General features: G+C 37.7%; 2 protein-coding genes across 6 annotated transcripts in view; one reads left to right on the plus strand and one right to left on the minus strand.

Moving 5' to 3' along the window:
* med12l (mediator complex subunit 12L) overlaps positions 1-26,708 on the plus strand; it is a 178,650-nt gene that overhangs the window by 23,627 nt on the left and 128,315 nt on the right. For 4 of the 5 annotated variants that reach the window (XR_010004767.1, XM_008106169.3, XM_016992056.2 and 1 more), the window contains exons 10-15: positions 261-397; positions 11,141-11,272; positions 12,591-12,717; positions 14,444-14,658; positions 15,296-15,400; positions 16,779-16,961. Coding sequence is in view for 4 of the 5 variants with exons in the window: in XM_008106169.3 (XP_008104376.2) it covers positions 261-397; positions 11,141-11,272; positions 12,591-12,717; positions 14,444-14,658; positions 15,296-15,400; positions 16,779-16,961 (899 nt within the window). In the remaining variant the exon portion in view is untranslated. The remainder of the gene's footprint in view (positions 1-260; positions 398-11,140; positions 11,273-12,590; positions 12,718-14,443; positions 14,659-15,295; positions 15,401-16,778; positions 16,962-26,708) is intronic. The other variant, XM_008106172.3, reaches the window with a different exon arrangement.
* Positions 19,177-26,247, minus strand: gpr171 (G protein-coupled receptor 171). The gene is made up of 2 exons (XM_008106160.3): positions 25,866-26,247; positions 19,177-20,748 (listed from the first exon to the last, which is right to left on the minus strand). The coding sequence occupies exon 2, from the start codon at positions 20,695-20,697 to the stop codon at positions 19,693-19,695; it is 1,005 nt and encodes a 334-aa protein (XP_008104367.1). The 5' UTR covers positions 20,698-20,748; positions 25,866-26,247; the 3' UTR covers positions 19,177-19,692.

The raw sequence follows: 26,708 nt of genomic DNA on the forward strand, positions 1-26,708 counted from the left end.
ACAAAATTAAAGTTAACAATAACTTGAAAAACCTAACAATAAATTAAACTCCCTAAACTAATAGGGAATAGAAGAAATGGGTGGTATAATAAAAATGAATATAAGTTCATACTTTTCTTTAGTGTAAGTATAAAAAGGGTGCTATAGAAATATTTTTAAAAATATTCATTTCCTTGAGTAAATGGTCTACAGTTCAGAAAAAGATCCTCTTGATTATATACTGAATGTACTATGTCTTTTCTGGTTTTTTTTTCTACTAGGGGTTACTATAAGCCGGGTTTTGCACACATTGGAAGTGTTGGATAGACATTGCTTTGATCGATCAGATTCTAGTAATTCAATGGAAAGTCTTTATCATAAGATTTTCTGGCCAAACCAGAACAAGGATAACCAGGAGGTAATTGAATTTTTCCTGTCTAAATTTACAATTGTAAATATTCCTTTACTTGTTCTCTTCTTCTTCTTCTCATCTCCAATATCAAAGATCTGAGTATCACATTGACATGCTGCATGCTGCTATTGAAACTTAAATGCATTTTGTGAATTACTGAGCATGTATGCACGTATTTGTTATGATATATTTAAAAACTTTTACTGGATCTCTACCCTTGAGATTAAAAGTCTGACCTGTGCTTACCTTACCATAGTCAGAATGGCATTAAAATAGTATAACTGTGTAATGAGAAAAATACCTCAGTGGTCTTTAAATGTAAGTAGTTGGTGATTCAAATATGTCTTACATTATAGGTTGCTTTTTGTCGAATTCATCCCAAAATTCTATACTCTGTGCGGCTTGATCAGTCACTCTACATTTTCATAATTTACACTTGGCTTTCCATAGCTTAGGGTTCTGCATCCATGGGTTCAATTTCCCACGGCTCAAACATCCAGAAAAAAAATCCAGAAAGGTTGATTTGGTTGTGTGCTGAGCAATGTGTAGGCTGTAGCTTCCTACCATTTCACCATTCTTCAGGTTTTCTCTGGCATTTATCTGAATTGTTCATGAGTTTGTGAAAAATATGCAATTTTTCAATGCCATTGTATATAATGGGATCCTGGAACCAAAGTCCAGCAGATTCCAAGAGTCCACTGTGTGTACTATAAATGATCAGGCTCGCATATTGATAAGCAATAATTTCATCAACTTTTTTCAGGCCTATATGGTTCACAAATACTGTACAGTGGCACATCTTAGTCCCATTAATGTATTATATAGTGCCGGAAAACAACCATGCAATTCTTTGTGGAGAGGTGGAAGAAGTCACTAGCCCTATTTGCTCTTCTATTGTCTCGCTGGACATGTTTCATTTTATTTCTTCCTCTCTGTCCTTTTTGTTGTCTCCAAAGACCAGTTTTTATTGTTGCTGAAAAAGCCCAGCCACATGCTTTCATGAGTACAGCCAAAGCTGCTCTTTATAGCTTGTTTTATTTTTCTGTCTTTTCAATTCCACCAGAAATTTGGCTGATGGTCATAGGCAATGCATAGGTCATATATTCCCCCCCCCCCCCGAGTTGTCTTTCACTATCCATGAAGATAGGAAATGGTTGGTTTCTGTTCCATGTTCTTTCCAGCTGCTGTTTTTTAAAAAAATATTCACTGGCATGCATCTGTCACTACAAATGCCATCTTAACTTGCTTGATTTGTGGAAGTGGTTGAAAATCTGTGTATTCATTTAATGCCTTTGGCTTGCAGACAACAAAACAAATGCTATATTTGTGTATCTGCTTATGTTGGCTCCAGTGACCACAGTCTCCTGCGTTGCTAGCTCTTCTCAGCTGCAGAGGAAATGACAATTTTAGAATGGTTTAAAGCTATATTCCACGGCATATAGTCAAAAAATTACTAATGTTTTAGCTTGTAAGTGAGCGAAAATTGTAGTAAAATAAAGAATTCATAAACAATAAAGAAGAGTGTTATAATTAGGTATTTTCTGATTCTGGACTAAGTTGTTTTGTTTGTTGGGTTCTTTAGCAGGAATACCTGTTTATTTCAGTCTAGTTTCAGGCATGGTTATCAAATGGACCTGTCTATTCCATGAATGTGTGTCCGTCTTGATTCTGTTGATCTATGACTTTCAGCATCAGTGACCTCAGTGCTTCTCTGGGATCCATTGCTGGGGTGGTACTGGGAGGCACTGTTTTTCAATGGCTTTCTTCTTTCCTGGAAGTCTGAGCCCATAACGTGGTGCTGGGGAATTCCTGTTTGGTTCGTTGCTTGTTGGACTGGGAAGTCCCTTAGGGCTTTTTTTGCCATTTATTATTCAATATATACATGTGAGAAAAGTCCAAAGCAGTGGTTCTCAACCTGGGGTCCCCAGATGCCTTTGGCTTACAACTCCCAGAAATCCCAGCCAGTTTACCAGCTGTTAGGATTTCTGGGAGTTGAAGGCCAAAAACACTGGGGACCCCAGGTTGAGAAACCACTGGTCCAGAGGCTTACTTTTAATATGTAAAGTGACATTGCAGCAACATGAACACAATTATATATGCTTCTAGTAAGTACTGCTAACCACTGAGTATAAATTATATATTCACAAATAAATACTGGTAAACTGAGGATAGGATAGAATCTTACTTATTGCTCTCCATATAAAACATTTGGGAAACTGTAGATGAGCCACTAGATGGCAGTTTTTTCTTTGTCAAAAAACAGCTAGATAAAAACTTGCCTTGTGTTAGCTCAGAAACTGTTAATTATGGCTACTACTGACCTCTTATATAGTTGGAATCATTCATAATTTATTAATGTCATCATTGCCATCTATAAATTAACATGTACTATAAAGTATTTAAAACATGCAGTCTCAAACAACAGTAAGTATAGAAGTCTGTTAGGAATAAGGCAGAATCTGTATTTAAATAGCTTCTAAAATATTTGTGCTCGCTGATGCAATTTACAAAGTTAACTTTGAAGATGTAGATCCTCCTTAAATTCTCTTGATAGAAACTTGTATAAATGAGATTTATTTTACTTGCTAGCTGAAGATAAATTTTCATTTTATTAATTATATAAAGGATATTTTTAAATCCTTAGATTTTTTTTTACTTGTCAAATGAATTCATGACACATATTCATCAAATGTCAGGCACAGTTTGTGACTTGGAGTAAAGCTGTAGTTCTTAGCTTAATTTTGACTGGGATTTTTCCATTTCTGTATTTCAGCCGTTCCTTACGGGTTGTTATGTTCTATTTTACATTGTGGGAGAGTTGGGTTTAAAAACTGTTTTCAAGAAAAGATGTTATTAGTCCCTTGAGTAAAAAAGTTATTCATTTCAGCCTTTCCTCTTTCCTGCTGTGTATTTACTAAAACAAGCCTTTGAAGTTTTCCAGTGATGTCAATTTTTTTGTTGCAAAACAAACAAAACATTCTATTCTCAATAATGAAAAGTTTAGTGAAATCAATAGTTTAGGCTCATTTAGTTTCTCATAGCCACCAGAAAGATACTATTTGCAAAAGGTCATGTAGTTTACCTGTGAGTAAATTCAGTATTCAGAAAAATATTTGTGCGAGGGAATATCTTTTTCTCCCCTTCTTGGAAACTACCAATTGTGAGAAGGTGGTTCTATATATTTGATTACTTGCAAATCACTTAGAATCAAAGAATAGTAGAGTTGGAAGAGACCACATGGGCCATCTAGTCCATCCCCCTGCTAAGAAGCAGGAAATCGCATTCAAAGCACCCCCGACAGATGGCCATCCAGCCTCTGCTTAAAAGCCTCCAAGGAAGGAGCCTCCACCACGGCCCCGGGGAGAGAGTTCCACTGTCAAACAGCTCTCACAGTGAGGAAGTTCTTCCTGATGTTCAGGTGGAATCTCCTTTCCTGTAGTTTGAAGCCATTGTTCCGTGTCCTAGTCTCCAGGGCAGCAGAAAACAAGCTTGCTCCCTCTTCCCTATGACTTCCCTTCACATATTTGTACATGGCTATCATGTCTCCTCTCAGCCTTCTCTTCTGCAGGCTAAACATGCCCAGCTCTTTAAGCCGCTCCTCATAGGGCTTGTTCTCCAGACCCTTAATCATTTTAGTCGCCCTCCTCTGAACGCTTTCCAGCTTGTCAACATCTCCCTTCAACTGTGGTGCCCAAAATTGGACACAGTATTCCAGGTGTGGTCTGACCAAGGCAGAATAGAGGGGGAGCATAACTTCCCTGGATCTAGACGCTATTCCCCTATTGATGCAGGCCAGAATCCCATTGGCTTTTTTAGCAGCCGCATCACATTGTTGGCTCATGTTTAACTTGTTGTCCACGAGGACTCCAAGGTCTTTTTCGCACACACTGCTGTCAAGCCAGGCGTCCCCCATTCTGTATCTTTGATTTCCATTTTTTCTGCCGAAGTGAAGTATCTTGCATTTGTCCCTGTTGAACTTCATTTTGTTAGTTTCGGCCCATCTCTCTAGTCTGTCAAGATCGTTTTGAATTCTGCTCCTGTCTTCTGGAGTGTTAGCTATCCCTCCCAGTTTTGTGTCGTCTGCAAACTTGATGATCATGCCTTCTAACCCTTCGTCTAAGTCGTTGATAAAGATGTTGAACAGAACCGGGCCCAGGACGGAGCCCTGCGGCACTCCACTTGTCACTTCTTTCCATGATGAAGACGACGCATTGGTGAACACCCTTTGGGTTCGTTCGCTTAGCCAATTACAGATCCACCTAACCGTAGTTTTGTCTAGCCCACATTTTACTAGTTTGTTTGCCAGAAGGTCGTGGGGGACTTTGTCGAAGGCCTTACTGAAATCCAGGTAGGCTACATCCACAGCATTCCCTGTATCGACCAAACTCGTAACTCTATCGAAAAAAGAGATCAGATTAGTCTGGCATGACTTGTTTTTGGTAAATCCGTGTTGACTATTAGCAATGACCGCATTTGTTTCTAAGTGTTCGCAGACCACTTCCTTAATGATCTTTTCCAGAATTTTGCCTGGTATTAATGTGAGGCTGACCGGACGGTAATTGTTTGGGTCGTTCTTTTTTCCCTTCTTGAAGATAGGGACCACATTCGCCCTCCTCCAATCTGCTGGGACTTCTCCCGTTCTCCAAGAACTCTCGAAGATAATTTATAACTAAATGGCTTTTTGTAGCACGACCTACACACATCTATATACAGGAATGGTGGATGAGCTGCTTCCCATGAAAGGGAACAACGAGGAGTCTTGTGGCATACGTTTAGTTATAGGATGGAGATGGGACAGAGCCTATAAACACTGCTTTTGATTTCATACAAGCTGGTGGATCATGCATCATGTTTTTAACCTTGGATTTCATATGTAGAATTACTAGCCAGTTAATTTTGCATGTTTAACTATATTGTATTTCTTTCTCCAGAGTAGGTAGTATCTGTGCTTTGGTAGTAGTAGATTCCCAAACTCTCCCCAGTACAGGCAACATAGGCTTAGTTAGGACCAAATAATGAAAAAAATGTTCTGTTTGCTTACCGTACAACAGGAATTAATCAACTCAGTGTTATCTGAGAAACAATATATATCTAAGGAAGACATCTCTGATGATCTTAAAGCCTAGTTTAGCAAACCTGTGAAATTTAGGAAAATTAGGAATCTGAAATGGTGGTTGGCTTTCTGGTTTTGTCTTTTCTCCCTTCCCTTCAAACTGGGATAGTTGTCACTGGAATTAGTAAAGTCATAGATCATTACACATAATTTAAAATGCAAGGATAAAAAGCTGTATCTCAACATTTTTTGAAAGTCAAGGGAATGGGAACAGTTTAAATTCTTGAAGGGCTGCATGGCAGAATTAGGAAACAACACATGCCAAAGTTCTTTCTCACACATGCTTGGCAAACAGCCTTCCTTGACCAAGTGTTGTTCTCAGAAACTTTTCCCTTGAGGATCTTAATAACTCAGATTCATAAGGATATGGACAGTAGGCAGGCATTCATGTCATCAGATATATTGACCATTAATAGTTAAAACCAACACCTTGAACTAAGTCTACAAAACAAGTACTATGATCTTACCATGCATCAATCAGCCACCTAGCCACTGCATTTTTCAGTAGTTCATGTGTCCAAATGGTCTTCAAGAATAGCACTGCACAGAGCACATTGCAGTAATCTAAGTGTGATATAACCAAGGCATAGATAACTGTCTCAGTAAAGGCTGGTGCACTAAGGGCCTTATCACATAGGGGTATAATACATTTATATCACTATGCATCCCATATTTTTAAAAGATTGGATGCATACTGTTTTGAGATGGAATGTATAATCTCCCATCACACCTGATTATTGCGATTCTTATGATTTGAAAATACTGCACCTTGGATTGGTAGAAAGGCAGGATATAATTCAAATAAAGAAATGATAAGAGAATTTAATGGGAAGTAACAATTACTTCCACATGTATGGATTTAGAGAGAAATATATACACCAGAAAATCACCTTTAAAGGGGAATCTGCTCTTTCCATTTCAATATGACTTGTCTTGTCACCTGGCTGAATGCCTGCATTATATTTTAGTCCTAGCCTGACTGTGGGTACTTGTTCCCGATTTGTAAACATATACACAGTCAGCCAGCAGTTTTGATTGTTAAAGTTAGCCTCATTCCCTTTCTGCCTGTGTAGAAATGGGATGTAATGTTGTAGTGGGCCAGGCAGCTGCATAGTCTTTAGCCAATCTGATTAATTTGAAAACAAAAGCAGTTGCTCACCTTTTTTTTAAAATTGAACACAGTATGTATATTATTATTTTTATTAATTCCAATATGAAAGGCCAGTAAAATGTTTGCAAATGCTTTTGTTTTTGGGGAAATTATATGTGTCCAATTGGAAACAAGCAGTTCCACCATTCTTTTTTTAAAACCTTGTTAAAACTCAGGTTAAAAACACTCACTGGTTTTATTTTAGTTGTCAGCATGTTGTAAAATACAATCCTTACTCTTGTGACTAACTGAATGACAATTACTTTGTTGGCTGGTATTCAGATCCTATTGTGTGCTTCTTTTGAAATATAAATTTAAACTAAGCTTGTGTAAACATTCAAACGTCAAATGCAGAAAGTCACAGCTGGTGCTAATAGTAGCTCAAGAATTGTTAGCTTTCGTGAAGCCGGGCCAGCTGGCTTTTCCTCACTGTTGCCTAAACAAAGTTAATTTCCCAGGGCTTTGTCAAATAACGGGAAGGAGCTTTACTGTATACTATGTGGGTGTGAGGGAGCATGGAGTGAGACTTAGCCTTGGGACAGAAAGGGAACCAGCGAACCCTTTTTTAGATAGGATGACAAAGAACATTGGGTGGCTGAGTCTACCCCAAATCCATCTGCTGTTCAGCAACAGATAAATAGTGTAGTTGGGCCAATTGCAACATTCACACTTGCCTCAAACAGACAAGAGTACTTTCTCCCACTCTGGACATTCCAGAGACATATAAACCCCACTTGCCTAGTTTCCAACAGAACTCAACCTCTGATTATGTCTGCCATAGATGTGGGTGAAATGTCAGGAGAGAATGCTTCTGGAACATGATCATACAGCCTGGAAAAATCATAGCAATCCAGTGATTCCGGCCATGAAAGCCTTCGACAACACAATCCAAGAACCTATTTGCTGCAACTTGTAATGAGCTTGCTGTCAGCTGCACCCTGTAGCTATTTGCTACAACTTCTAATATGCTTGTTGTCAGGGGAGTCCTTAGTATCTGCAGGGGCTTGTTTCCAAGATGGATACCAAAATCTGTGGATGTTCAATTCTAAATGGCTAACAACTCAAACAAGTTCTGAAGAGAATCTGAGGATCTGTCAAATGATGGGAGACTACAGCAGGGCATTGGCACATGGTAAAATAAAGGTTTGCATTTTGGATTCCCCCCCTCCCCAAATATTTTCAATCAATGGGTTATTTTTGTCTCAGGAGCAACTTGAGAAACTGCAAGTTGCTTCTGGTGTGAGAGAATTGGCCATCTGCAAGGACGTTGCCCAGGGGATGCCTGGATGTTTTGATGTTTTACCATCCCATGGAAGGCTTTTCTCATGTCCCTGCATAGGAAGCTGGAGCTGACAGAGGGAGCTCATCTGCGCTCTCCCCAGATTTGAACCGGCAACCTTCAGGTCAGCAACCCAACCTTCAGGTCAGCAACCCAACCTTCAGATCAGGAGTCCTGCCAGCAAAGGGGTTTAACCCATGTGCCATGAATGCAGATTTTGTGAATATGGAAGGCTTACTGTATGTCGAATCTGTCTGGTGACTGCAGTTTTACCCAGCCTTTCTACTTAAGTAGTCTATTGGAGGAAAACTAATCTAGGGCAGCAGGTTGTGGGACCCGGGCATGTTAATATCTATAGTGACCAAGCACCAAGTGTAGACTTCTCTATGGTGTATTGGCCTGAGTCACCAAAGCCCAGAAGCCCTTAGGCAACCCCAGTGTTGACCTATGACTTTTTGATGCCTGAAACAAAGCATGGAACAATTTTTCCTTCTCTTCAAGGTGCATGTTATTCAAAACCAACCCTGTTATTTTGTCAATTCATGCAGAAATCTCAAATGTGCCTCGTTCCTTTGCCAAAGAAATGGAATGAGAGCAAAAAAATAACTAGGTAACAATTTGCTGCTATTTGATGTAACCAAAATGAGCTGCCTGAGCAGGTTCAGTTTAGTGTTAGCACTGGCCATTGGGAATTTCTCTTGGTGGTGTCTTTGCATTCTAGCACACTCACCACCTCATGTCTGTGCTGTTATATTCTAACCTGGTCCTATGTGTTGCCCAAACTCTGCAAGAGATGGGCAACTTTATCTTCCCTGACTCCACTGCTAAATAAATGGCCACTGGGGTAAGGGCCATCCTGATCTGCTGTTGGCCACTTGCTGTTAATGAAATTCTCACTTGCTCTCCTTTTCACTCCCATCCTGGGCACAAAACTTGTGTGCTACATATTAGAAGGTGAAGATGTTTGTCTTTTCATCTGCACAGTCCAAAAGCATGCATTGAGTTCCTCAACCATAATGGATATCAGCTTGAACTGGTCCTACATTTGAAAAAGTTTTTAAAGCGTTTTATAATTCACATGCCTTATGAGAACTATTACTGCTTTGGCTCTAATTTTAGCTTTAAAATTCCTTCAGTAGGAGGAAAACTGGTATGAAGTCAGAATTATGGAATTATAAGGATTTCCTGAATTCCAGTAGCATTTGGGTATCATGTGATTGTTTGTAGCTTTCTGAAGAAGGATGGATATTTTGACATTTTCTTACAATAAAGATATTTTTATACTGCATACCTTTTTCCAGGTTTTGGTTCTTCTTTGCTTTGACTTATTATTGGAGTTTGTATTGTCTGTTGATGGTATAGGGAAGTACAGTTAAGGGAAGAGTGCTTTTTTGGAAGGAGAACTGTCATAGACTTTGCAACAGGTCTTGTGGCACCTTATAGAGAAGTAGACTGAAGTTTTTTTGTTCATTTGTTTGGACAGTAATCGGTTTTGCAGCCTGCCCTTTGGCTCTTTAAAAGCTTAATAATTTTTATTTGACATACATTTTCAGCACACTTCATCAGACAATAGTTGTGTACATGCTGCATAATTCTTCCTCTACAGAGAAAAGGAAGAACAATATAAAGTGGCCTTATTGGGCTTTACTGAACATAGAAGGTGACAGATCTGAAGAGAGGTCCCATATGAGCCAAATCCTTGATTTTCCAGCATCTTAGCTCTTATGGAGACTTTCTACACAAATGGGTTTCTCTCCTCTCCAGACTTATGATTTTCATTGTGAAGAAAGTGACAATGAAGGAGGCATGAGAAAAGTACCCCTCTCATATCCATTAGGACTGTGTGTCGAGTTGCCCACCGCTGATATTAGGAATAACTGAGGATTTTTTCAGTTGAAAAAGTTTTCAATTTAATTTTTAAAAAAATATTGGCCAGTAATACAAAATATTGTTGAAGGCTTTCACGGCCAGAATCATTGGGTTGCTGTGAATTTTTCAGGCTGTATGGCCGTGTTCCAGTAGCATTATTTCCTGATGTTTCACCTGCACCTATGGCAAGCATCCTTAGAGGTTTGTTCAGAAGTCTGTGGAAATGAGGCAAGTGAAGTGTAACAGGAATCAAGTGCCAGGTAACACCTCAAACGAAGGATGCCCCCAGGCAGCAACAGCCAGACTTCGCAGCCACAAGGCTACTCAGTGCTAACCAAGCTTGCTAATTTCAACATTGATACTTGCTTCAAACAGACAAGAGTTCTTTCTCCCACCCAGAGCATTCCACACACACACACACACACACACACTCCCCACTTGCCTCATTCCCACAGATCTCTGAGCAAACCTCTGAGGATGCCTGCCACAGATGCAGGTGAAACATCAGGAGAGAATGCTACTTGAACATGGCTATACAGCCCGAGAAACTCACAGCAACCCAATACAAAATATAGCTCAATAATAATATTAAATAGGGACACCTGAAGTGAACCAACCAACCACACGAATTTAATGAGTGGAAGTGGCATGGAAGAAATGAAGGAAGAAATGAAATATCTCTCCTTCCCCTCCTTCCCTCCCTTTTGACCTTGCTTGGAAAAGAAAACACACTGTCAAGGGAGGGTTAGACAAGAGAGAAATATATCATGTATTGCAAGCAATTGGCTCCAGGTCAATTCTCTCACACCAGAAGCGACTTGCAGTTTCTCAAGTCGCTCCTGACACCAAAAAAAGAAAAGAAAAAGATAGCTACATTTAATAGATATGCATTACTTTAAAGACGAGTTTGGGGCTGCTGTTATTTACACTTCTTGCTGTTATTTTATCTGTCACTTTGTTATCTATTCCTCTTTGTTTTATAAGGTCTTTTAAAGTTAGAGTACCTATGCATCGCCTTGAAAATAAATTGCTTTTGCCACTTTGAAAAAAAACTTAGGTCTAATTCTAGTTGTTCGTCCCAGCCAGAGTACGTGAATGAAATGAATGGAATTTAAAGTTGTGTTGTAAATTATCAAATTCTCATTAATCTAGTAGGGCTGTTCTAGTTTGGAATAATAATTAGCTTTAGGCTATAATGTCCCGGAGTGGCATAAGCTAGAACAGGAGAAACAATGCTGCCCTTGGTACTTATATTTATCATATTTCTAATTCATAGCCATTTGTTCTTCTTAACAATGAACCTCTTTGTTTTGTTTTTTGTTTTTTTTTAAAAAATAGGTTGCACCCAATGATGAAGCTGTAGTAACATTGCTTTGTGAATGGGCTGTGAGCAGTAAAAGATCTGGGAAGCATCGGGCAATGGCTGTGGCCAAATTGTTGGAGAAGAGACAAGCTGAAATTGAGGCAGAAGTGAGTTGTCTGCTGCTCTTAACTGATAGTGAAAGGTACAGCTTTGACCATGAGAGCCCTGATATGAGCTCTAATGTTTGTCAACTACAGTCCTGCTGTGCCTCCTTATACAGAATCAAACAGTTAGGATATTTCATATGGCTCTCATATTTGCATGTTAATGGTGGTAGTGTGAAACCAATGAACAAAGGGTTAAGACAGAAAAAAGAAGGAACACAAGTAGTTGTTCATGTTTCTTTCCCATAATTCACCTTTGAACTCATTCCTAGAGTTCACAGTTGAGAGCATCCAGTATAAATAAACATAAGCTTACAATGGAAAATTTGAAATTATTCTTTTCCTTAACTTACTGTGAGCATTATTGAAGTTTCAGCATCTTAGAATCATGGTTAGCTGTTACCCACATAAGTGTACAACATTCAAGGAGATGCTTAAGTAAAGTAGTAATCTGCACGTAGATAATCTTTGTGTTTGTGTAATGATTCTGATTCTGAACAGTTTTCTAAACTTATGTAGTTTTAACTGAAGGGAAAGGAAACACTAGTACAGTAGAGTCTCACTTATCCAACATAAATGGGCCAGCAGAATGTTGGATAAGCAAAAATGTTGGATAATAAGGAGGGATTAATGAAAAGCCTACAAATTAAGCACCAAAAACATAATGTTTTACAACAAATCAACAGAAAAAGCAGTCCAAAACACAGTAACATTATGTAGTAGTTACTGTGTTTATGAATTTAGCACCAAAACATTGCAATATATTGAAAACATTGACTAAAAAAAATGGCTACTTACAAATTGCCTACAAATAAAGATAGGATTGCATAAAATGAACTTACAGTAGCAACATTTTCAGAAATTAAATCCATAAAAAGTTCAATCCTTGCTGACTAGAGAAACAGCTGTGGATCGGGGCGGGAGGTAAACTGTATTGGATAATCCAGAACGTTGGATAAGTGAATGTTGGATAAGTGAGACTCTACTGCTCTTGAATGCAACCTTAAAGTAACATCCATGTACAATATTGCTCTGATGCACTTGTAATCTATAACCTATAATGTGAGGATAAGAAATGCTTAAATTTCTCTTAGAGTAAGGGCTCAAATGACCCTAATTTTCCTTATTTATTTTATTCTTCCACATCAACAACCAAAGATCAACACAAAACTATTTCAATTAAATTGAGGAAATCTTTCTTGTCTTTACTGGAGTTGTTTGGGTTTCTGGATAATGGGGCAAAAGAGAGTAAACGCAATGACACTTGTAGCTCTTTTCTGAAATTCTGCCTTGCCTGCTTATGTCTTGTCTCCTTTTATAGCGATGTAGTGAGATAGAAGTCTTGGATGAAAAGGAATCCATTTCTTCAGCATCACTTGCTGGATCCAGCCTTCCTATTTTTCAAAACGTCCTCCTTAGGTTTTTAGATACCCAAGCCCCATCACTATGTAAGTATCAAACTATCTCTGTTCCCAAGTAGGGCAAATTAGTGTGACCTTTTGTCCAGTTATGGAATTAGTTCTACTTCATTATTGCCATGGGTATGTTAATACAAGGCTTTATATTTCCAAAACATTTTGTTTTGGGAACTTAAATCTGAGCAGTTTTGCCTTCAGGCAACTGAGGAACTCCTTAATATAACTTGTCAAGTTAGAAGCTAGGGGAAAATTGTTTGTCATATTTAGCTAGCTACAACATAGAGGGGAAATTAAGCACATTTTTATTTAAATGTATATATGACACTTCCTAGAGCACACGGGAATAGGTTTCTGCTGTAATGATCTAAAATTGGACGTAGTAGAAACAGATTTTTAACTCTGACCATGTAATTTTATTCAGACATGGTTACAAATGGAGACAGAGATCTCCCTCCCCCAGCCATGTGGAAATAATTGAGGCTGTGTTATGGATTAGCTGGAGATGTTTATGGAAATTTATATTTTATACCTACATTGTTCAGATTGTGTGAGATGTGTTAGCAGAACCAGTGTTAGAACAAAACGAACAAAATGAGTTGCTGAGTCATACCCTTCTCTAGAAAAGAGATGTTACCTGTTGGTTTGAATTAAGATCTGAGGAGACCCAGAACTTCCCTAACAATGAGATTCTATTAAAAACTGGCACTCCTGGATTTCCTGCATAATCAGGAAGAAGAAACAGCTGGCAGAAGGGACACAACTGAGTCCAGGGAAGATGGGAGCCAATTATTTTAATAGGATTTACAAGCTTCAATTATTACACATACAGTAATATGTTACTCTATCATTCTCAGGGGGAGATTACTGGGAATTTTCCTTTTAAAATGTTGCATCTGAAAACTTACACTCTTCCATTGGGAAAAATATTAATTAGTTCTACTTATTAATTTTTTAAAGCGGTAGCCATGTTAGTGTGTCTCAGAAAGTAAACAGAAGGAAAACGTAGTCTTGTGGTACCTGTAAAATTATGCAGTTTATGTTCTTGTTTATATTCTTGTGGATTTGCCTCTGAAGAAGTGGCTGGTTCAAGAGAGCTTATGTTGAACTAAATTGATTGGTCTTAAAGTTGCCATGCAACTGCTTTTTCCTCCCTTTTGCATTTTATTATGAACGTTATAAAACCAATATAAAAATGCCACTGATTTTCCGAGAAGTATCCAAAGCACCATAAGTCTTTTGTGTTGTAGCTGAAAGAATTCTCAACAGGAAGATACTCATTGAAAACTTCAGTATTTTCTAAGGGGCCAAGGACAGTCAAGCTGCCTAGCTGTTTTGTTGGTTGAGTGTGAGCATGAAAAAGGAATTACCTTTGAAGAGACAACTCATGATTTTTTAACCAAAAATGTCAGAAAAAAATCATGTCCCCCTATTTACAAAGGTTTGCAGCTATGTTGGCCAAGTAGAAGAAAACAATAATTAAAGCAACCAAGATATTGGCAAAATTTCTCAGGATTATCCAATAAATTGATCTTTGTCAACAAACTTTTGAGAACATCTTATAAAATGTGTGTGGTAAGGACAGGAAAGAGGTCATGACAAAGTTGTGGTACAGTTTCAACTTACATGTACTGATGGTCTGAAAAAACAAATTAAGCACATTTTGTATCTAAAATAGCTGTTAATATAATTTTAATTTTAATTGAGGGTATATCTTTATGCGGGCATTAATAAATGTTAAAAATTCCTTTATTGGTAGCTGATCCAAACAGTGAATATGAGAAGATGGAATTTGTAAACCTGGTGCTGCTTTTCTGTGAATTTGTACGGCATGATGTTTTCTCCCATGATGCTTACATGTGCACCTTAATATCACGCGGAGACTTGTCTGCCACGACAGCTTCTAGGTCACGTTCACCAACTGAGGAAAATATGGATGAACAGTATGCTAGGGAGCATGATGTGAAACTCGAGGTAAGAAAGCTTGTATAGTATTTCTTTCCTCCACTTGGATCAAAAATGAAAAATAAATGGTTTGGTTTCTGCACTTAAAAATCTTGGTTTTCTTTCTCATATTCTCAGTGAAAAAAGTGATGTGGCTAGCATTAAATAAGATATTTTTGTTCATCTTGTGGTGGTAGCATGACATCTCTGTGCCAGTAGTATAATGTGACCACATTGTCTTCCTTACCCGTTCTCAAATGGGAATATTGGTATAGGAGGAAGCACCACTCTAGGCTCTTTTTTATGTATAATGATGATGATAATGATAATAATAATAATGCACACATTATACGCCGATACATCAAATAGCCCTAGACACTTGGGAAGTGTCCAACGTGTGATCCAATACAAAAGCCATGTATCAAATAATAATAATAATAATAATAATAATAATAATAATAATAATAATATTTTAAGAATGACTTTTAATGGAGTAATTTACTTGTTATGTATTTTGGTAGTAAAATGTATTATGTCTTGTATAATCAATAATACCAATTTTACTTTTAAAAAATTGGGTGATTTTATTTTAACAGTTTGTGACCAGTTTTCCAGGGTTTACATCATACTCTGACTGGCATTTCTTTTTCTCTTCGGTGATCATTAGGAGCATAGTATTATGGAACATATGTACATTGACGCAGGAACAGCTAATATTTTTGATGACGTAGACAAGAATGACTTTAAGGCACACTTTGGTTCGGAATTTCCAGTAGGTCTAATCTCTGATATTTTTTAAAGGATTCCATTCCTCATTTTGCTACGCCCGCCAGCATGATCTAACACTTGAGAGACTCAAGTAGTATTTCCCACATTTCTTTTAGTATTATCAAAATATAACACTTCTTTTCTTCATAGTCAACTTTTCTTCTTTAAAACAGAATCATGTTTGTAGACTTACAAAACCTTCGTCATCTATTTTCACTTCCACTCTGATCAAAACTTTAACGTCATGAACTCACCATGAGCACTCAAGCATGACCTCATATCTTTAATACTTTCTGAGCTGTTGTGTTGAACTCAAAATGCTAAATCAACTTTTGTTAGTCTTTCTGAATAATGTTGGTTTTTATTGCTAGCATATTTGTTCAAGTGGTATGGATCAGCATTTAGGGAAAATGGTTTTGAAGTCGAATTCTAGAATCCCAATGTCTTGGTATGTATGTATGTGGTTGCTATTGCATTGTATCATCATAGTAAACATTCATAGTTGAAGGATTTGAAAGTACTTTGGGAAATGTATTGGCTCTAGTAATGAGCACTGTATATTGAACAGGTATTCTGAGCACTGAGTACTGTAAATAGTGGCTCCTATTCAGTCAGAAGGATTTTCTGCACCACTTCCCTCAAGATAATATTTAGATATATAAAACCCATTGAAAAGTTTCATAACTTGTTTCAGTGTGATAAAGCAGTCAGATATTTAGGTCATCGTAGGCTGGGATGTTCTGAACACATAAACAAATGCCAAGCCTATGCAATGACTGCAGATATAATAATGAAGGAACTGGACCTCTAAAATCTAACCAATGGCTTGTGAATTGCTGGATACTCAGCTTCTTTGTAATTATATGGTTAATAGGCCAAGCTCAAAGATGTATTAGGCATATTCAATCTAAATTTACTTAAGGGAATAGGAAGAATGGATGTGCAACTCACACTTCCTTAATGTTGGTAGTTATCTGTCCTGTCTTCCTCCAGTTTGTAGCAAAGGAGCTGATCCAAGGACTAGGGAGAAGTTCTGTAACATGGACTGCCATGTACTAGAGAGAACAAAGAAGTTCTGATTCTAAAATAATTTTATTTCAAAATAAGATTGCTTGAAAGTATAATCAGTCATTGCTTACAAATAAAGGATTGTATTGTTATGCTATGCTTTCCCATATGCTCTATGAGAAAAGAGAAAAAAATAGGCCTTTGCATATTCAAAACATGGAGATTCATTTTTATTGGCCTAAATTAGAAAAAAATCTGATGGCCAAAATTATTTATTTTGTGATTAAAAGAAAGAGAAACACAGAATTGGTCATGTCATAAATCAAATAGATGTGCTTGTTTATAATATTAAACATTTATTTTACATGGCTTAGATTTTTTCTCCAATGCCTGGGGAGCCTTGTGAGAATTTGAATTCCGTGTCCATACTTGACAGAAGAATTTCAATTAACAGTGAAAAATCTATGAAGAGAGAGATAGTGAGGGATCTGATCTTTCCATCAAACTACAATCTCCTTCGCCATTTGCAATATGCAACACATTTCCCTATACCTCTGGTAAGTAATCACTGTCGATTTCTGAAGAGCTGATGTGTAACATGCGTATCTTATCTATCTTTTCTTGGAAGCGAAGTCCACTAAAATCTCTGCTGCCTTAGTTATACTAAATGCTAATTTACTGGACTCAAGCTAAAGCTGCTGAATTATGTGCAGTGGGCCTGATAATAACCAAGCTTTCTTGGTTTGGGTTTTTATATAGTGTTAGGTGTGTATTTGGGCAAACCTTGATCAGTTTTGTGTCCTGCCTTTCGGTGGAGGTCCTGATCCATTTCAACTGAGTCTCCCGAAATTGTTCTCCGTCTTTGGTACCAAAAGATCAATTTCTTTTATCCCATTATTTGGGGGGGGGGGGCTTCACCTATAGGCCCAAAGTGCCAGGGCCTATTGGTGCAGACTTTGGGCCTATGCGCCTGGGCCTGGCAGGGCTTGCAGTCGAGCGCCAAGTAAGGAGCGCTCCTTACTTGGTGCTTGGCTGCAGGTCCTGCCAAGCCCTATCACTTTGGGCCTACATCAATCTAAAAAGCAGGCTTGGAACCAGTACCTGGTCCCATCTGCCTTTCATATTGAGTTCATTTTTGTTCCAGGAGGAGACTTCCGGTTATGTGCCATCCGAATGGATGGTACGAAATGGAAATGAATCCAACAGATGAGACAGATTTCGAGCCTATGTCTAGTTAGGTGTAGGGATGGATGGATAGATGTGCATGTGCATGTATACATACATACACAGAGTTCATGCCTTAATCTATAGTATATGTGGAGTCTCAGTCTTCAAACTGAGGTTATCTGCATACATTCTTAGGTTCTTTTTTAAGTGCTGGCTGAATTCCCTATATGAAGTATAGTTTTCTGCTCTCTGAAAGCATACCTTGAAAGACATTTATATTGAACATATTAGGAACTTTGCAATTTTGCAACTTTCAGGATGGATTATTTTTATTTTATTTTTGAAATCTAGTTAGAAATCAGAGTAAGAATAAACCATAGAAATATTCTGAGAAAACTGGGATCAGGATCCAATGTTACTTATGATGAATGTGTTTCAATCAGCACATTAAGTTAGCTTTCAAACACTTGATGTTTTATTTACTTAAGGTTACTGATGGTGTTCTTCCTTGTCTTAGCAATGTTATTATAGGCATAAGTTGTATGTAACAAAAATAACACATGCAATAGAATTCTTTGTTTAAGATGTATTCAGAGGGAAACAACTGCAGTGTCAAGTTGGAGTGATGTAATGGGCAAATAAAAGAACAGAGTATTCCTTTCCTTCCAACTACTTTTAGCTTCTTGTTTAAATAATAATAAAGAATAACAGTAATAGTTACTGGCATGGTTTGTTACCCAAGAATTTATATAACATAAATTCAAAAGAGCTGCAGTGGTGCAGTGGGTTACACCCTTTTGCTGGTGGATCTGCTGACTTGAAGGCTGGGTTGCTGACCTGAAGGTTGGTGGTTCAAATCTGTGAGATGGGGTGAGCTTCCATCTGTCAGCTCTAGCTTGTGGCAACATAAGAGAAGCCTCCCAGCAGGATGGTAACACAACCAGGAGTCCCTTGGGCAATGTCTCTGTAAACCGTCAATTCTGTTGCACCAGAAGCGCCTTGCAATATGTTCTCAAGTCGCTTTTAACATGATTAAAAAAATTCTAAAGTGTGGAAATTGGTGGTTGTGACTCTGATCCTAGGATTAATTTATTTGAAACATCTATTCTAGAGTTTGCTAGGCATAATTTTTCAGGTTATACTCCCTACAACACCACAGTAAACATTATGAAATACACTCACAAATTATGTTTTAGCAGTACTAATATATCTATAGAGAACATAAAAGTTAAGTACAGTTGAACTTTATTTTTTAAATTGTTAATAATACGTCTTTTGAGGTGCATAAGGAGAGGATTTTATGCTTGCATGTTCCATCTTCTCATAGCCATGTGCTATTTGATTTAGTGACTGCGGGCTCTTGGAAAACCATAGCTTCTCTGGTGCCTGCACTGACAAACTGGGTTTTGCCAAGAGCAAAGATGTTACAAGTGAAGCAGAATTCATTAAGATGAGGGTCAGTTCTGTATCTCAAGGCTGCACAGAAATGCCTTAGTTGCCCCTAGCAGGTGATGAAGGAGAAAAGGCCATTCAGTCTTGATTCGTTACTCTGGTGGCTGTTCCCTTTTGGGAACAAGAAATGAAAATGATATTTTGCCTTCAATGTGCTTTTCATTCTCTTTATTATATTATTTCCTGGAGCTTTAGTTCTTTCTAATGATAAAATTGGATGTACAGTACAGTAATTTTACTCTGTGAATTTTAGTGCAAAATAAAATCAGGGCATTAAACAATAAAAACAACTACTATTCGTGCAACAGCAGGGTTATTACAGCTGAATTGGCCCATCGTGTATGCATCTATTGGTCTGTTCTATGCTCTCCTTGCAGGCCTTTAATAAATAAAATAACTTCTCAGTCTTCTTTTAAAAGGTTAAAAACATGTTACATTGTCTACATTTTTTGTTATCATAGCATTGTGCATGAAGCTTGCAGAACCAAATTCTAAACAGTCACAGCAATTATTTTGTTGCCTTGAGGATATAGCACTGGTTTTGCTTGGTACAAAATATAACTCTACTTAGAAGGACAAAGGAAGGATGCTAGGACTGTGAACAATATGTAGGAGACAACTATATTTTTAATGTAGAGTACATTCAACGTCTGAAAAAAAAATCTAGAGTCATCTGTTTTGAATGTCAGTATTCCCTGTCTGCCCTCCATCCATCTCCCAATCATTTTGGAGAACCCTTTTGTCTTTACTTGATCCAAAGGTCTGCGTTACTTTCAGTCTAAACGTCTTTGAAAGGTAAAAGTACAAAATAGGGTCAAAACACAGATTTGAGACACCAAGCATCAGTGTGGATTCCTTGGCTTTGTAAAGAGTTTGCCTGAGTGAGCAATCTGTGACTATGGCTTTGCTTTGGCTCAGAGTGTATGGGATCCGAACAATATGGTACGGAACAAAGCATATTATGAAGCTTGCAGTGACTAAGAGTATGTTCACCAGAGCTTTTTTAACATTGTGATAATTTCTGTTGCATTTGTTTTGATAGAGTAGTCTGATTATGAGACAGTTGGAAATCAGCACCATGGCTGAAATATTTAGAAATATTGCAGAACATATGAAGTTGGTAAATACATGCCAGTCTCTTCCCACTTTTGTCTTGAAGTCAATGCAGCCCACAGTTGGTGCTTCTTTGATCTCTCTGATTGGGATTGCCATGTTGGGCACCATGAGAAAGAGAACCATTACCCAGACTACTGCCGATATCATCTTGGCGAAACCAGGCTCCTGGATACGATAGATCTTGCACTTGTGTATTAACTGAAGGCAACGGTCCATGCTTACAAAACCCAAGAATATGATTGATAGGTACATGTTGATATAGATGAGGCAAGCTGTCACTTGGCAATGGAATATTTTCAGTCTCCATGGGGCAACTCCTAAGTCAACAGCAATTTTCACTGGCAAGGCAAGGGTCAGCAAAAAGTCTGCTGTGAGGAGGTTTATCAAGTAAACACTCATGCATTTGCGGTTTTCTTCTGTCTTTGTAAAGCTCCATAAGGCAAAGCAGCTCCCGATGAACCCAATAAGAAAGATCAAGTAATAAAAATAAGTAAATGGCTCCATCTCAGAATAAACATTGCAGTCAGAAGAATTGGTTAAGGACATCTTAATTATCATACAAGAGCAGGAAACTCTGTGAGCTGGTATGAGGATAAAAATCTGTGGTCACTGCAGAGAAAGAAAGAACAAAAAAATAATTATTTTTTCTGAACCATGCTATGAGAAATGATCATCCCAATTTTATCTTGCCCTAACTTTCCATCTTTCTGATGGTAACTGAGAAGGTCAAGAGCAGGCCTTAGGTGTCTGTAGTCTTTAAAAAATAATAATGTTTATGACTGAACAAGTACATCTGCTTCTGTGTAATGCGTGAAGCACAGAACATGCAAAGCAAAAATCATGTCTGCAGCTGCGAGCATCTATTTGGTAAATTAGTTCCTTGACAATCTGGATTTTCGCTTTTCTATTTTAAGGAATATCTACATACATTGTGTGTGTGTGTGTGTGTGTGTATATATATCTTATTTCAAGAGTCATAGTCAAGTGCCCATACCATAACAACACACTGGCACTTGACTATGACTCTTGAAATAAGATATATATACACACACACACACACATACAATGTATGTAGATATTCCTTAAAATAGAAAAGCGAAAATCCAGATTGTCAAGGAACTAATTTACCAAATAGATGCTCGCAGCTGCAGACATGATTTTTGCTTTTGAAATAAGAGTTTGAATGTCCCTGTGTATCCATGAATACCTACTGGGTAAACTTGGTCATGTCTCACACTAATAGCCTTTGACAAAGGCAAAAGCAAACTCTCTCTGAACAAATCTTGCCAAGAAGACCCTATGATAGGTTCACTTTAGGATAATCATGAATCAGGAATGACTTGAAGAAAGACACACAAGAACAACATTGGTTAGTTACAGGCAATTCTCTATGGCCTGACTAAGAGGTCCAGCAGAATGAGGAGGAACAGATTTCCCTAACAAGTTCCCAGTGTAGACTGTTTCTATCCCAAAATCATGCCTAAACTCAGACTGGAAAGAGTCTAAATTTCTTTCATTGAGAAAAGCCTATAGGTGCAATCATTATTCATTCTAATGACCATACTTTTGTGAAGGAAAGATTAGACTTCAGCTGGATATTGGTCTAGCTGGTAAGATCAAACAAATGGCTTCATATCAACTTCTTTTGAACCATAACAGCCTTCTAGATAAAAACTAGCAACCTGCACTGACCAGTTGGATATCCTGTTGGTGAATATGAATTTATTGAACCAGTGGCTGACGTTATATTTTCAATCACCTTGCCCACATTCTCAAAATGAACAGTGAAATGTGCCCATCAAAATGTGGCAAGTAGTAGCTTCCATGACTTCATTAAAATCCTCCTTTGGCACCATATGCAATCCATAGTGGGTAAGCAATTGCTAAATAAACTGCATTGCACAATGATCTTAGTGAGTTTCTGAGAACTACTCCTCACTACCATAGCCTCATGATCTTTAGCACCATCTAAAATGGGCTCTATCACGATATTGGATCCCATCTCCATAGTTTTTCTTCAGGTTTGTTCCATTCATCCAGCCAGTTCCAAAGAATTGAAACTCAAAATATAATCTATGGACAATATATTGTTAAACAAAAATAAAATGATGTTGTAATTCTGCCACCTGGGAGAAATGAAGGATATAAATGTAATAATAAAATAAAACTTTCCTTGGAGAAGCTGTGATCATAAGTACACCATTTATCATGTAGCTTGTATTTATTTTATTTTGTTGTACTTATTTATTTTGAGGCAAATAAGGATTAATGTACATCATACTTGATGAAAGAAAGAATTAAAAAAGAAGGCAATGATTAGAGTATATTGTTTTGAATTACGATTATTTTACAGACTATGCAGTTTTGTTTAAGGAAATGAACATTGCCTAAAATGTCAAACATAGTAATGCTTATATTATCCATTACAAAATAAGATATTTGCTTTATCTTAGATGATTTATAATTAAGATGCAAGATAACATGTTTTGCTTTTATATATTTTCACATTGTTGTAAACTAATCGTATGTAGAAGTAATCTGCAGCTGTACTGGGTCTAACCATTGTTATTGTTTGCATGCTGCAGAGGAAATAGTTACTTTTCTAAGAAATGAGAGCAAGATAGTGGTTGCCAGCTGAATAACCCTAAACTATGAGCTTCCGTTAAGCATCTCATGTGGATTATCTGCCATCCCCAATCAATGCTGTGGTGTTCTGGGTAAACAGAGAAATACATTCTGACTATCATTGAATTGACAGGTTTATGACCCGCATTCAAAAGACATATTCATTGGCATTTTTGCCAGGCTTTTCTTTAAATGATTTCAACTCTTTAACAAGCAAGAATATTGCATCACACTAAAGAGACATACACAAAAATTATTGGTTACATAAGCAACAACTTTGTTCAAGTAATCTTGAACAACAAGAATAGAGTTGGTGCACTGGTTCCTTACTTGCATTATTGTTAGAAGAAGTAGGGCTTCTCCACAACGTGCTTAAGCACACTGATTATCTGTTCCCTTCTACTCTTGCAGTCTGATGGTTTTCCTGCCAAAGTTATGATCCTTGTTTTACCAACTGGTAAAACAAGCAGACAGCTAAGGCTCTCACAATTACCTACTCCTCACCCGGAGTGAGGAGTATTATAGGAAAAATGTAAGAATGCCATTTTGCTTTAGGCGGAGGTTGTTGTTATGTACCTTCAAGTTGTTTCCAAGGTATGGCGGCTTTAAGGTGACCTTACTGTAGGGTTTTTCTGAGGTTAAGAATTTGTAACTTGCCCAAGGTCATCCAGTGGGTTTTAAGGTCAAATGGGGATTTACACCCTGTTCTCCAGAGTTATTGCCCAGTGCTCAAATCACTGCATTATGCTGGCTCTTAATTGGAGGATGTGCCGCCTAAAATCCATCCCCTACTTTTCTCCAGTATAGGATGAGAAGTCAAAGCCCAGTGTCTATTGCACTAGGTATATAGACTTTTTGTGAGAGATATCTGTATAAGCTCCTTGGTCTTATGAAGTAGGCCCATTATGAGGTGCCAGTTCATCATCCATGCTATTTCTCTCTATTCTTTCCTGTAAATGTGGCCCCACAGAGAGATGGGTGGGTGTCTTTGGTGAGTAAATTTAGCAGCATTCAGCTACTGTTGAATCATAACCTGAGTGGTAAACAATTTGTAGGTCACCATGAAGGAACATATTTGTTCATTCTTAATCAGTGGGATTTCCAAGATCAAGCTGCATATGCTGTGGTAATCTGTAATGGAACTGTAAGACTCTTTAATGAAAATTTAAAAATTCAGACCCAAAAGAACTCTGGTATTGATGTAACCCAGTGGTTCTCAAACTAGGGTCCCCAGATGTTTTTGGCCTACAACTCCCAGAACTCCCAGCCAGTTTACCAGCTGTTCCAATTTCTGGGAGTTGAATGCCAAAAACATCTGGAGACCCCAGGTTAAGAACCACTGATCTAACCAATGGTTCAGGACACACTCTTGTTCAAAATCACACTTTTGAAGCTTCTATCTTGCCAGGTGAGACTAAAGACCTGTAGCTCAGCATTTTATTCAAAAAGTGGCCAATCAATTGCCCACGTGGAGCTGACCAGCAGGACATGAGTGCAATAATTGTGCCTTCCCTGTTATGTTTCCCAGCATCTGATATACACAGACACACTTTTTTATCCTGGAGTTGATATATAGCCACTATGATAAGAAGCCATTTATGAGTTTAACTATCTATTTTAAATCTTTAAGTCAGACACCATAACTATATATTGTTACAGTGAATTTTATTGATAAACTCTGTGCTGCATGAAGATTACATTTTTATCTTTATTGAATAACCACACCGTTCAACCAAGGTGAATGACCCCACATTCTAACATTATGATAAAGGGAGGAAAGCTTTTCCTTGTCTAGTTTCTCCATGTCATAATTTACACACATCTATAATTCTCCTCTTAATATCTTTTTTCTACAATAAACAGACCCATGCACAGAAATCTTTCCATACAGGAGAGTTCTTCAGTCCCTTTTCTAGACCATTAATTTTTTAAAGGTGTAGTAATAGAAAATTTCACAGCATTTCAGATGTGATTGTTCTGCGACTTTGTATGCAGGTAACATGATGATGGCTATTCTGTTTCTAATTGCGACCAACATGGAATCTCCTTTTTTCACAACAACTACAACCCGGTGGCACAATGGGTTAAATTTTTGTGCCAGCAGGACTACTGACCGAAAGGTCGGTGGTTTGAATCCAGAGAGCAGAATGAGCTTCTGTCTGTCAGGTCCAGCTCATGCAGGGACATGAGAGAAGCCTCCCACAGGATAGTAAAACATTCGGGCATCCCCTGGGCAACGTCCTTGCAGATGGGCAATTTTCTCACACCAGAAGTGACTCGCAGTTTCTCAAGTTGCTCCTGACACACACACACACACACACACACACACACACACAAACCTACAAACTGGGTCAACATTTTCAGTGAACTGTCTGTCAAAATCCTAAGATCTTTTTCTTGCTTAGTTGCTGCCAGCACAGATTCCATCAGTGAAGCTTTGTCACTTCACAGGCATCTGGTTATACTTCTTTATGTCAAATCTCATATTCTACTTCATTGTCAATTTCCCCAAGTTGGTGATATGATCTGGATTTCATCGTTATCCATTGAATCCTAAATAATTGGATGTCATCAGAAAATTTGGCCACTTTATTATTCCCCCTCCCTCAAATTCCAAGTTTCCAGTTTCAGAAGTGTTTGTAGTTTAGATTATAATTGCTGCAATGGGGGCTTCTTCTTTGGCTCCCAATGTTATTTGTGTTGAAAAATTAAAAGGAAATAAACAAAAAGCTAGACACCAATACCAGAAATCTTATAGTGGATTGTTTGGATGGATCTCTCATGTGAAAAATAAATAAAATGTTTATCCACCTCTTTCTAATGAAAATGAATTTGCCACAGATGGAAAATTATGGGCCAGTCTGTGCTTCCAAATCCAAATATTTGATGGTATCTACATTACTTTATCACCATACAGAAATGTGTTATTTGATTACTTTAATATCCTTCCATTTCTATCAGTGGCTTGCCATACTATTAACATAGAGTACTCATATGAATTTTACCCTGGTTATAAATCCTGATCAGCAAAATGCCCTGTATTTTGTATTAGCTTAGATCACAACAGCAGACATATAGCTATAATTTAAAAAGTTACATACCTGCTTTAAGTGTCGAGCTCATCAAAAGAAACAGCTACAGGTTCTGTCCTCAATGTTTTCAGGTGACCAGCTCTTTGTTAAATGGCATACTGCTGTTTTCTTTCTTTCTGCTACTATTTTACTGACTTCCTTGCTCTTTAGTTGGTGTTTTGTAAAAGAGGCTTTCTTGTGGCTTTCAGATCTGCTGATTGACGTATATGAAACCAAAAATTAACTGTAGGTGGATGTCTGCGTTGGTGGGTGTGCCTATTAAACTGGTAAAAATTGTTCGGAGAAAGTGCATTGTGGAATGGCAACTTATTTTTTCCCCTTGTGATGAAATGAAGCCAATTGGCATTATTCTGTGTATCTTTGCAAGTAAATTGTTTGTGTGTTTGCTCTTGGAGAAACGTATTCTTAAAAAGAGAAGGAAGGAAACTATTTTGAAATAAATCTTTTGAAGGCAGAAATCACAAGTACTGTATTAGTAAGGAAACTGAACAGGAAATCAGTCTGTACACGTGGAAGAGAACATCTGTAGAACTGTAGAATCTTTCTGTTTCAGTGTAGGAACTCCAGCTAACTGGTTCAATTGCTTGAACCAGTTTTATCATCAATGAGTTTTTTCTAATGCTCAATTGAAATAGACTATCTTGTAATGTAAAACTATTTGACCTGGTTTTATTCTCATGTGAATAAATGTATTTTCAGTTATGCGGGGGCCTTCCACTACTGATATTCTGCAAGTGTCTGCACAAATGGATATTCTTAAAAAGGGCTGCCAAAAAATTAAGCTGGAAAGGAATAATTTCTGGATGAGAGTGATCGTTTTCCATTAGCAGTTCTTCCCACAACTAATTCCAC

This window comes from Anolis carolinensis, chromosome 3, assembly GCF_035594765.1.
Source record: "Anolis carolinensis isolate JA03-04 chromosome 3, rAnoCar3.1.pri, whole genome shotgun sequence".
Taxonomy (NCBI): domain Eukaryota; kingdom Metazoa; phylum Chordata; class Lepidosauria; order Squamata; family Dactyloidae; genus Anolis; species Anolis carolinensis.